At 40.8% G+C, this 11,637-nt stretch overlaps 1 protein-coding gene across 1 annotated transcript; it reads left to right on the top strand.

Moving 5' to 3' along the window:
• The first annotated feature begins 2,095 nt into the window (after positions 1-2,095).
• Positions 2,096-11,535, top strand: LOC118226766 (transmembrane protein 138-like). Its single transcript, XM_035416631.1, has 5 exons — positions 2,096-2,198; positions 4,912-5,789; positions 7,960-8,131; positions 8,348-8,423; positions 10,481-11,535. Exons 2-5 carry the CDS (start codon positions 5,662-5,664, stop codon positions 10,591-10,593), a joined length of 489 nt encoding a protein of 162 aa, XP_035272522.1. The 5' UTR covers positions 2,096-2,198; positions 4,912-5,661; the 3' UTR covers positions 10,594-11,535.
• Positions 11,536-11,637: the final 102 nt, after the last annotated feature.

Here is an 11,637-nt window from a genome sequence, read left to right as displayed (position 1 = left end):
AGGATACCAACCTACTGTAATTTAGCACAGATTTATGATCTGTCCCTGAACTGCCTCTAGTGAAATGGAACATGAAATAAAAAATGAAAAATATTCATAAAATATCTTATTATGATATAGCAAACACATTAGTCTAAATGATAAACAAATAATATACACTGGCTATGCATAATTACATATCCATTAATAAGCAATTGAAAGAATGTTTCAACACCAGACTATTTGACCGACACCACCGAAATAAAACCAGTGAGTCCAACAGCACTGTCTACACTGCTTGCAGGACTGCTGTTAAGCATTTACAAATAATTGTACTGCATTTTGCATTTTTAATACGTTGCCTTTGGAATGAAAGCCTGTTGGTTTCTTTTCATGTTTCTCTGAGATGGGTGTGTGAATGTGCGCATGTTTTTTTTATTTATTATTATTATTATTATTATTTTTTAAAATATGGCTTTTGTGTGTGTGTGTGTGTGGTTACACAAAACAGAAAATTTAATGTTCAGGAAAGAAATGACTGCTGCTGGAGTTGTTCGTGCAGACAGGGTTCTTTAGTAGGATTCTTCCTATGAGTTGCATTTGGTCTCGAGGCCTCCAGTTAAATGATCCTGTACATTCAAAGATATCTGTTCTTTAAGCAAATTCAGTACCAAAGCCTTTCTGACAAAGTCTGAATTTTCTGTGCTCTGTTTTATTCACATTCCCACCTTTTCTTCTTCTTTTCCTGTTTGATCGACTTCCTGCCTTTGTCCCGACTCACTTTGTTTTCCAAATGAGAGAGTTCTCTGTTGCCAGCTAAATCATTCGGGCAGGATATGTGTACCTTATTTTGCTTTGTTAGTAATCAGTATGTTTAAAAACAGATATTCAGACCAGTTCCTCTTTCCAATAGCATAACTAACCTGCTTGTCCTCACAGACCCCATAAGGATCATCCCAATGTTGTGTATATATATATATATATATATATATATATATATATAATGATGTTGCACTTAAATATAATTGGTTTCAATATAATTGAGTATTTTAGAGTACATTCATATAAACAAGATACAGTTACTTTTATAAATAGCTATTTGGTACCTTGCAAATATTGTAATTAATGTAATCTTATAATCTTTTAGCTAATAAAAAGTACTTTTTCCATTATTAGGTATTCAATATGTACTTTACATGTGATAATGTCGTTAACAACATGTTTACCATGAGGCACATTTACTGTTAGGGCCTACTCTGTTGTGGGAGTGTATGGAATGTCATGATATGTAATTGATCATTTGGAAATGCCACACATAAAACAGTTTACAGGAGAAAGAAACGTCTAGAAAATATGTTGTCTATGCCTTGCAACTGGTAGACCACCAAGGAGAGGAGCAACTACTGTCAGTGTAACAGCTGTTGCCGACAGAGCAGGTGATAGGTCATTTCTTTTGGTATTTTGACTTGTTGATGATTTCTCTTTCTTACGGTGGTTGCAGTTGCTATAATTACATAGTCACAGGGCATGACTGCACAAAATATGCTTTTATAGAAACTACCAGGTCTGTATCTCTTAGTTTCCATTTATTGATGATGTTTATGGAGTGGCATACGTTTTGCAGTTTTATACAATTTACACCTTGCAATCCTTCAGCAGGCAAAACTTCCCTTTTAAAATGATCCTATTATACAACTATAATGGAAACATGGGACTTGTATTGACGGATTTAGGTAGGCTGATATTTACCCTCATGAAGGCGTAGTTTGCATTTGTTTTACTTTATTAGCTAAGTACGCTTTTTTACCGCTAGATGGCAATGTTTATTTTCCACTTGATGTATTACCGTATGGGCAGGTAATGTATTACCGTATTCGTGCATTAACTTATATTTTTAAACAATTGTTCTTAATGATTTTTGTAGTGATGCATATTTACTCACATAATATTATTCACATCTTGATAAGAGCTGCCATTTTTGTCGCTAGCTAACAAAACGATAAGTCTATTCCTAATTTACCTATCCTGCTAAATTTTAATACGTTGCTATTAGAAAGTTAACGGGGCAAGCGCCTCATATTCGTTTCTATGGGAGACGCGCGGGGAATGAGAAAATGCGCACACTGTTGAAAGTAGGCAAGAGAAGGGAGACACCAGCTTCTAACCGGCTCGTAGCAATCACGACAAGACATTCAAACTGAGCACCGCGAGAATTCAAGGTTTGTTGTTGTAAGAACCAGTGTATAGTCTGTAGCTAACGTAACTGATAATAAATAAAAATTATATATATTATATATATATAATATAATATATATATATATATATATATATATATATATATATATATATATATATATATATATACAGCTGACTTATTTTGCTTTATTAGCTCGCCAGCTCCTGACAGCTATCTTTAGCTGTAACTTAGATCCAACGTAAGGAGATTAATTTAACTACTTTAAATAGTTTTCTGAAAGTTTATGCCAAATTAATCAGTTATTTTTGGTACTGCGAGATAAATACTACTGTAGTTTTATAACTGCCTAGCTATATAATTGATCTAGCTAGCGTCATAAACAAGGATTGTCATTTGTTGCTAAGGCTCCTGGAGCTTGCCGAGAGTTTGGTATCGTTGCATTTAATGTTGCGTTTTGTTAACACTGTTTTCATGGTCATAATGTTACATATGGACCCACGACATGTCATTAGCTATCATTTAATGGCCTTACCGAACTATCGATATAATCACCTATCAAAGTAGCTATGACTGATTATGTAGCTATCAGTTGTGCAGGGCTGTCATTTGCTTCGGTAGAAACAACATATTTGTAAATATAACGCTGTGTGGGATATCTATTTTATGGACAATTGTGCTTTTTGCAGACATGAGCAAGGCGTGTAATTATTGTGCGGATGGTGTCATGACATTAGGTAACTGTTGAAGTATGCTAATGTTAGCTAGATTGTACTGTCAATGATTTAAAACGTCCCTTTTCCCAAATGATTTCTGACTGTAAAATCACAACAGCATTAGATTCTAAACAGTTGAATCAATGTGAATGTAATCTGATTTAACTGGTATTTCGAGGAATATAGTGATTTCCTCTCAAGTATGGGTCACACAAGGTCTTATCTCAAGTCTGTGAAACTGGGCCTTAATCCCTGTCATTTCCAAGTGGACCTAAAAATACCACCAGCTTCAGAAAATAATAGGGGTGGTGTCACTAGGTCACACACAGTGTGCAGCTTCCACTCAAAATAAACCAAATTTAACCACAGTGAAGCTTTGAGTGTTTGAATATGTACTGTACTATCTACTGTAAGCGAAAAGGCTGCATGTTGGAGGGATTTCACAACGACAACTTGACAGTCTGCTGTATCATAGAGGACCTAGTCTAAAAGCCTTGCTTCAATATGACTTTTTTGGACTCTGTTTTGGCAGCTTCACCTTGGGTTTAAGGTTGTAGTTCGGCTTTGTGGTGCAACTTTAGCCAAATATGTGTTGTTCTAATATCAACTGAGCTCAGAATTGGGGTGGGTACATTGCCTGGCTAGGAAGAGTGTGTGTACTCATGTCTGTCCCAGTGGTCCTAATTTGAAACCAAGATTAACACTGTGAAAACTGTAATTCAAAGTGAAAGTTAATCCTCTCCGTGAGCCTTTTCCCTGCCTGTGTAACAGTCTTACTTCCTAACACCATGCATAACACTTAGCACAGGGTGTCCGTGTCCTCTGCTTAACCGACCTTAACCAGGCCATACAGCAGTAATTGGGCTTGTCTGTGAAACTGATATTGAAGGTGTCTGTGGGGTGTGGGGTCAAATTGTAAGCGAGACCTGCTCATGACCAAAGCACTGGCACTGTATCATTCCAGTAAAGATGTAGCCGGCTGCCTGAAACTCCACAAGGAGGAACACGCATGGATAAATGATCTGAAAAAGAAAAATCTTTGAAAGATCTTTGTCTTGAATTCAATTTCCATTCAGTTTATGCATGCTACAGTTAATATAGCTAATATATTTAATCAATTATAAAAAATAACTTGAATTTTGACACCGTGATTAATCACTACAGTGATTTAGCATCCTAATCATTTCCATGAAGCATCCACTAAAGAATGAGTCCTGTTGATCAATTTGGAGGAAAGGCTGCAATAACCATTATTTATAGCATATAAGTGTGCTAGCTTGGCTTTTTACATAGTGTGTTAGCTTGGTGGATTTGCACACTTGGACAGCAAAGAAATGAAATTCCCTTGCCTCTGAAGGCTGTTGTATTTACTTAGAAACAGACCTCCCACTTGGAAAAAAAGCTGCTTGGATTCACTTTGACGTGGACAAAGTCCATATATTAATGTGAATGTTGTACTATTGTATATATAAATAGCTAAAAATAGCTGTACGAAGTGAGTATCGTATCTTATTGAACCTGTGTTTTGTAGTTGTCCATGACCATGAAATGCACTTTTGTACATCGCTTTGGATAAAAGCATCTGCTAAATAAATGTAATGTAATGTAGACATGCTAACCTTGTCTAGCACAAGGGCACCTCCCAAGGTAGTTTGTTCAATGAGATAATAAAGAATTGAATGCACAGACAGGTATTTCACTCAAGAGAACCATCAGACTGAGAACCAAGGACTCTATTCTAGCGTATTTTTAAAACATTCTTGAGTAAAATATTGTCATATTGTTACATATGACCCTAAATATATCGTAAGACCTAGAATTTTCTCCACAAATGCAGTACCCCTCTGCATGTATTATATGTATGTTATTATGCAGTGCTTTCTCAATCTTTAATACATTTAGTAATTAAATCAATTCTCATGAAATGTTTCTGAAAATAATCTTTTTTTTAACCCTCTTGTGTCATGAGATTCCTACTGCAAATGTTTTAACCTTAGGCTCTCTCTCTCTCATCTCTTACAGACAATGTCTGGAGGTTTTGAACAGCGAATATATCCACCAAGTAGCCCACGGTCACTGTGAACAATGCTCCCGACTCAAATGTGCAACATGAGACATCTCTGATAACAACCTGCGCAGTCATTCAGAAGCACAAGCGATGCACAGAAACCCCCTGATGTCCTAAAATCAAGGTTGGCCATATACCAGCATATATAGTGTGCTCTGTCTTTGGACAAGTCGGCCGGTGCTCTTTGTTTCAGTGTCCTGTGGTTCAGTCTGGGCGTGACCAACATGTGGCTCCACCTCACCAGACCAGGTGTGACTGCGTGCTCTTCGTCCAGCCAGTCAAAGGAAGAAACGCTCATGGATACGGGACCACAGCCAGAAGAACCCTGACACCCTTGAACATACAGAGACCCATCAGAGCACTGCAGTGTGTTCAGACAGCCACTCAGTGTGTGTGTTTTGCCAGTCCCAAATGTTGGCACAATGGACTGGGTCTCTTACCTGAGATTAATCAGAATCCTGGAACATCCCGGGTCTGTGCGTGCATTTGGACCATGTGAAGTGTTGGAACTGTTCGTTTTAGGCTGTTGATCCGTACGGGCGTTCCCTTGCGGTCACGGAGAGTGTTCTAAGAAAGAGACTGTCATCCCAGGTGTTGGTCCCATCAGGCACGGGCTGGGGTGACGGAAGAATCGGGCGGAAGGCGGCTTCGAGGACCTCCTCACTAATCAGTCCCAGGATCCAGAGGCCTGGATCTGCAGGGAGATGCTTCAGCCTGACAACTACTCACTGGTGCTGCTGGTCCAGCTCATGCTGCTGACCTACGACCTCCTGGTCAACTCCTTCAGCGAGCTGCTTTGGACCACACCTGTAGCCCAGCTGGTGCTCTACATGTGAGTCAAGGGGATGGGGAGAAGGGCGATGGTTAACAGGGGTAGATGAGAACGAAAGAGTGAGGCACCTGTGGAGAAAGGAGGGGAAGTGATAATGGGAGGAAGAACATCAAAATTAGAGTGTGGGGCTACTGGGTGGTTCATTTGATGAAGGCACCATGCTGTGGTACATGGATGAGCCCCATGGTCCTGGATCAAATCCAGACTGTGCCAGTGTCAACCGGATGGTCACTCCATAGGGTGACGTGCAATTACCAATTTCATCACCCCACTGGTTAGGGGAGTGTTCAGTCTGTTAGGGGTCTGCATTTAATTGCTATCTGGCGACCCTCACTGGTCAATTGGGCGCCATTGGACTGCATGTTAAAGCCATACATGAAAGGTATTCCTCCAACTCCATGTCCATGTTTAGATACCAGTAGCTTTAAAATACAGTAGATGAGTATTTTTATCAGGTCTTACTCTGCATACTTTGTACCATGTACCACGACTGAATATAGAGGACTGCACTGCACCTGTGGGCCTATTCTAGCAGGCGTCTTTGTGCAATAACAAATTCAGAGTCAACAAAGTAATGGAGGACGAATAATACGTGCAATAGACTGGTGACCTGTCCAGGGTGTATTCCTGCCTTTCACCCAATGTATGCTGGGATAGGCTCCTGTCCCGCTGTTACCCTGACCAGGAGTAAGCAGCTTGGAAAATGGGTGGATAGGAGGAATAACACCATGTATTAAAACAAGAACATGAATAATAATGGAAAAAAGTACGTCCAAAACAGTTACATTTGTTTGCAATAAGAAATACACAAATATGCTTACATTACATCTGGACAAGTTTTAAATTTCTCTTCACAATCGAAGGGCCGAAACCTTTTTTTCCCAATATGAGTAAATCATTTCTGTGGAAAGCTTCAGGGCATGGTAGGATTTAATGGGATTAATGCGGCAAGTCCCCGGTGTGTCTGCAGTGTATTGAATAACGCGTGTGGGGGTAAAAGCGCAGACCGATAAGCTGATGTAATGCTGCCCTGTAAATCCTCTGTCCTCTATGGCAGGAGCAAGAGGGCACAGATGGTAGGTGTCACTACCTCATGGTGAGACTAGGAGCATTACTGTACCTCACATGGTGCACTACCAAGTCTGCTGTATTCTTTCTGTTTTAATTTTTAAAGAACATAACAAAAATCCGAAGCCATACCAAATCCACCAAACATTTATACTGCGCTGCCAAACTGTTTTTCATTTAGCTCTTTATGTTGTGGTGGCTATGTCTTAGGGAATGGGACGGATTAACACTACCCAACAGGTGTGCCAATTAACTAGCATTCCACTTATCTGTGTAATCCATTGGTAAATTCCAAAGCGTTCTCTTAAATGTGTCTCTTGCTGCAGCAGTGATTCTTCAGGTCACGTTAGAGGACGTAAACAGTCAGACAGAACTCACTAGTCAAATCAGCTTAATTATTACAGGAAACGCTGTTAACTTTGATAGGCAATCACTTTGGGTGCAGTGTGCATCTTTGAGGGCAATACACATTAAAGGTTAGCAAACAAATATAAATCGACCTTTTCATGAACTGCAAAAGTTAGCAGATGAAGGGATATTTTTGTCGGTATTTCCTGAAAGCAGAGAACAGATTTATTAAGTATATTTGTATGAACTTATATTACTTTCATTAACCTCACAGACTCCTGCACTTTCTTAAATTTGTTTGCCTGCTCGGAGCCCTGTATTTTTAAACCGTTTTGTCTGTGTCTTTCATTATATGTCTGTTTTGACTTATTGGCCAGTTCGTAAGTGCAAATGAGAATTTGTTTCCGATTAGCTTCCCTGGTTAAAAAATGGTTAAATAAAATAAATAACAAAGAGTTCTAATAATTTGTGGATTAGAGCAAAATTCTTTAAAATTTTATCTTAGTGCTTTATTCCCTATAAACAGAGTAGTACAGTAAAACACCCAGTGTTTCGGGCCAAAGCCTTTTTCAGCCTTGTTTTTTTTTTTTACCCCAGTGAGGCAACAGATTGAATGCCAGTCAGGTACTTTTCCAGAAAGGGAAGAGAATATGGTTTTCTCACAGTTGAAGATCCTGTGAGTTATGAAATGTGTGATGACAAAGTGCAAGTGCGATACGATTACCTCAGTAAAAAGGACGTCTCCCTGTTTCAGCATCCAGGACATCGGCGTTCTGTTCAACCTGATGATCGTCCTGCTGATGCTGTTCAACACCTACGTGTTCCAGGTGGGCCTGATGTCCCTGCTGCTGGAGCGCTTCAGGGCCCTGCTGCTGGTCTGCCTGCTCTACCTGGCCCTCACCATCGCCTCCCACTGCTGGCTCATGGTACTGCGGGGCAGAGTGTGGGGTGCATAACAGCGAACTGGGATTATGTTGAGACAGTGGACAAAGAGGCAGATGTCCTTAGGACTCCTGGGGTATTTTGCCTGTATTTTTGTGTGTGTATGCGGAGGGGGTGTGATTAGGAACGTGTTCTAGATATGTAGTAGAGCGCCATTACATTGGAGTCAGTGGATATGCTTCTTTTTTTTCGGCACACAGAACCTGCGGTGGCTGAACTTAAACAAATTTGTCTGGACAGATGGTCTCCAAGCACTGTTTTTCTTCCAGAGAATGGGTGAGTTTCTGTGGTATTACTTCTATGGAGCCATGAAATTGGCCATTCTTAAATGAAATTGGTTTGTTTCCATAGTTACATAATTCAGATAACTTGAGTTAAATGGTGTGCATTGCTCAGATATTTTAATAAATACAATAAGTGGACATGGTGTACGTAGTGAGTGACAATTTAGTTACACTACCCAGGAAGCACAAAGTAATTAAATGAAGCTATAACCACCAAAGTCATAGTCTGGTTGTTTCGTGTACATGCATGTGAAAACATCTGCTTTAATTTAGATTTTCCGAATGCACACAGTTTGATCACGGGAAGAACTAGCCTGCTTCCACCTGGACAATATAAACAACATGCCCTCATAGCCACTTAATTTAAAAGCATTTGACTGCCTCTTGAGCTATTGATTCTCCTTGAATGCGTCCTGGGTGAGCTATACCTGCCAATTTCACAAATAGCCCATTTCAATGGCTCTGAGCCAGCACAGTATCAGGAAAGTTGCACTTGAAAGCGGAGTGGGAGAACACAGAGCTACTGAACTGTAACCGAGCCACTGAAGTGTTGCCATGACATTGTTCCCTGAATCGTTTCTGCCCCCTCAGCTGTAGGCCGGGCCTTTATCACACCGCGTACTTTGGATTGAGAACGTGCTGAGATAGTGCTGGTAGCGATAGTACAACCCTTTTGAAAAGTGCCGTGCGACGAAAATGAAATTGTCGCGCTACGTTTCGCGTTTATACTTCGACAAAAGGCCGTGGAGAGAGTTCTGTTGTCTGCGGTGATGACATGCCAAACTGCTGATGTTTACATCTGTGAAAACATCAGCAGTAATATCAGCCCGGTAAAATTACAGAGAAATAGGGGAGGAATAGGTTTAATATCTACTTTTGTTTTTTATTTTTGTAAAAATTATGCAAACAGAAAAAAGAAGTGGCCTGTCAGTCAGATAAACCGAAAAGAATGAATGAAAAACAGTGAATTTCGGTGTTCCAATCGGTGGCTGTCCAATCAACAGTGCGACAAAGTATGTTCTGCAACATAAAAAAAAACTTGGGGTGCGCGACACTGGAAATGTGTTGTGCGACACTTTTTGCTGTTGAAAATATGCCATTTTTGTCATTTTGTCAAGTATAAATCAGGCATGACAGTCTTTATGATCAGGGCTGATAGGATTGACGAGATTAATGCTGACACCGAAGTTACAATTCAACCCAATTATGTATTGTATAAAAACAAATGTGTTTTTGACCGGTTTTGTTTAAATTTTGCCATGTTTGTTCATTGATTACCCTGTAGATGAGGGGGCACAAATCGCAAGGAGAGTGTTTTCGAGTGGAGAGGATGTTCCGAGACTGGATCTACTCGGTTATCCAGATTAGCATCTATGCATGCCTCAGATTTTCCAGGGAGAGAATAATCTACGTTCGCACTTTGCCAGAGGCCGATCTCGCAACGACATGCATCGGGGTCAGTCCATTTGTGTAGTACAAATGGTGTGGGTTGGGTACCTTTTTTTCTCCTTTGTTGGGGATGCCAAGAGCCTCGAAAAAGCCACTGTGTAAAGGTGCCTTGCCCTGAAAACTCCTAAATGTCTTAACATAACATTTGCTGGCCACCAAGGGATACTGCACACAAAGGAATGTTTGTACAATTTCAGCCAGCAGCCATACCATGTATCCTGCTGCTGTCGAATGGCTGAAGCGAATCAAGTGTGGACTTGGTGTGGAAGACCTCAAGGGAAAACTAAGTTGGTGCTGGAAGTGGTGTTAGTGGGCAGTAGGGGGTGATCTTCCCTCTCGTCGAGTAAACCCCAATGCCCCAGTGCAGCGATGGGGACACTGTGCTGTAGGAGATGCCGTCTTACAGATTAGATGTTTGTGATTTGCTCCTCTGGTATGTCAGTTTTAAATCAGTCCCTGATTGGAGGGGAAGAATGAACATCTGCAGTACTACTGGCCTCTATGGCCAGATTTGAGGATCCCTGGTACATTGTATATAAGTATGCTGTAGCATGTCATGTTTTCATGAACTGAAGCACTGCATGTTTTCTCTTTGTGCAGTGGCAGTGTTATATTACTACCTCTACAAGCGGGCGGCAGAACACCTCGCTGACCCCCAGCTCTACGAGGACTCCATCTGGCTACGCGATGCGTTCGCCCGAGCCCGCCAGTAAGGGCGGGGCACAGAGGGGACGGACAGGGGTCAGAAAGTGGACCCGCAACGGCCAGAGCCAAGATGGACGGTACTGCAGACACGAAGGAGACATCGCAGTGAACAGTACCAGGTTGAAGGAAACCGTGGACACAGAGGCGGAGACAGACTGCGGCGGACCAGGCTGCACGATTGATCCAGGGGGCTGGACTGAACACTAAGACAACTTTCCACAGGCGTGACGAAGCGAGTTTGGAACAGTTTTAATCTGGACTGAGGAGTTGCTTTGACTGTGATTTAATGAGACATTCTGCAAAGTCGGCGTTCACATGGGGCTTCTCGCGTAGGAGAGGACGCTGTGGAACAGGAAAAAAGTGTTTCCTAAATTGTTTCATTGTTTACAAAAATGACAGCTTGTCAAATCCGTTTGTGTGGTCATCTACTCAGTGATCTCTGCTTTGCTTTGGATGGCTCAATGTAAACGGGCTCAAACTGACACAAGTGGATCAAGGAGTTGTCTTTAGTAGGATTTTATCTTTCATACTCAGTGATGTAGAATCACTCCAGTTGGAATCTGAGTCAAGTGTGAATGCATTTGCCATTAGAATTGAAAGTCATAACTTAAGTGCTTGTTCCCCATATTTTGAATGTCATATACCAGTGTTAGTGGCCTTGGAGCATGTTTATGCAAAATTAAGAACAGAGAACGTTGTCTGGGATTCCAATTGACACTTTCTCTTCCCGGTTGTGCAAAACCTGTGTCAGAATGCAATATTCCTTGTTTAACAGAGGATGGCACATTTGGTTTATTGATTATTTTTTAACGGTCAATTGAATTGAACTGGGTACTGTTGTATTGGTCCATATAAAGTGCAGCTTGGGTATAAAATTTTATAGGCCGTTATGCTTGACCTGAACGGCCAAATGTAACCTCATCTGCACAATACACAAGAAGTTAGTCCCACTCAGTTTTATCTTGTACCATTTTAGTTACAGTACACTACTGAATTCATTTTGTGGTATTGCACACACACATATTTCTGTGTGCTCTGCCCTTAATTTCAAT

This window comes from Anguilla anguilla, chromosome 5 (assembly GCF_013347855.1).
Source record: "Anguilla anguilla isolate fAngAng1 chromosome 5, fAngAng1.pri, whole genome shotgun sequence".
Taxonomy (NCBI): Eukaryota; Metazoa; Chordata; class Actinopteri; order Anguilliformes; family Anguillidae; genus Anguilla; species Anguilla anguilla.
Note: the sequence above shows the minus strand (reverse complement) of the source record. Positions and strands in the feature narration are given on the sequence as shown.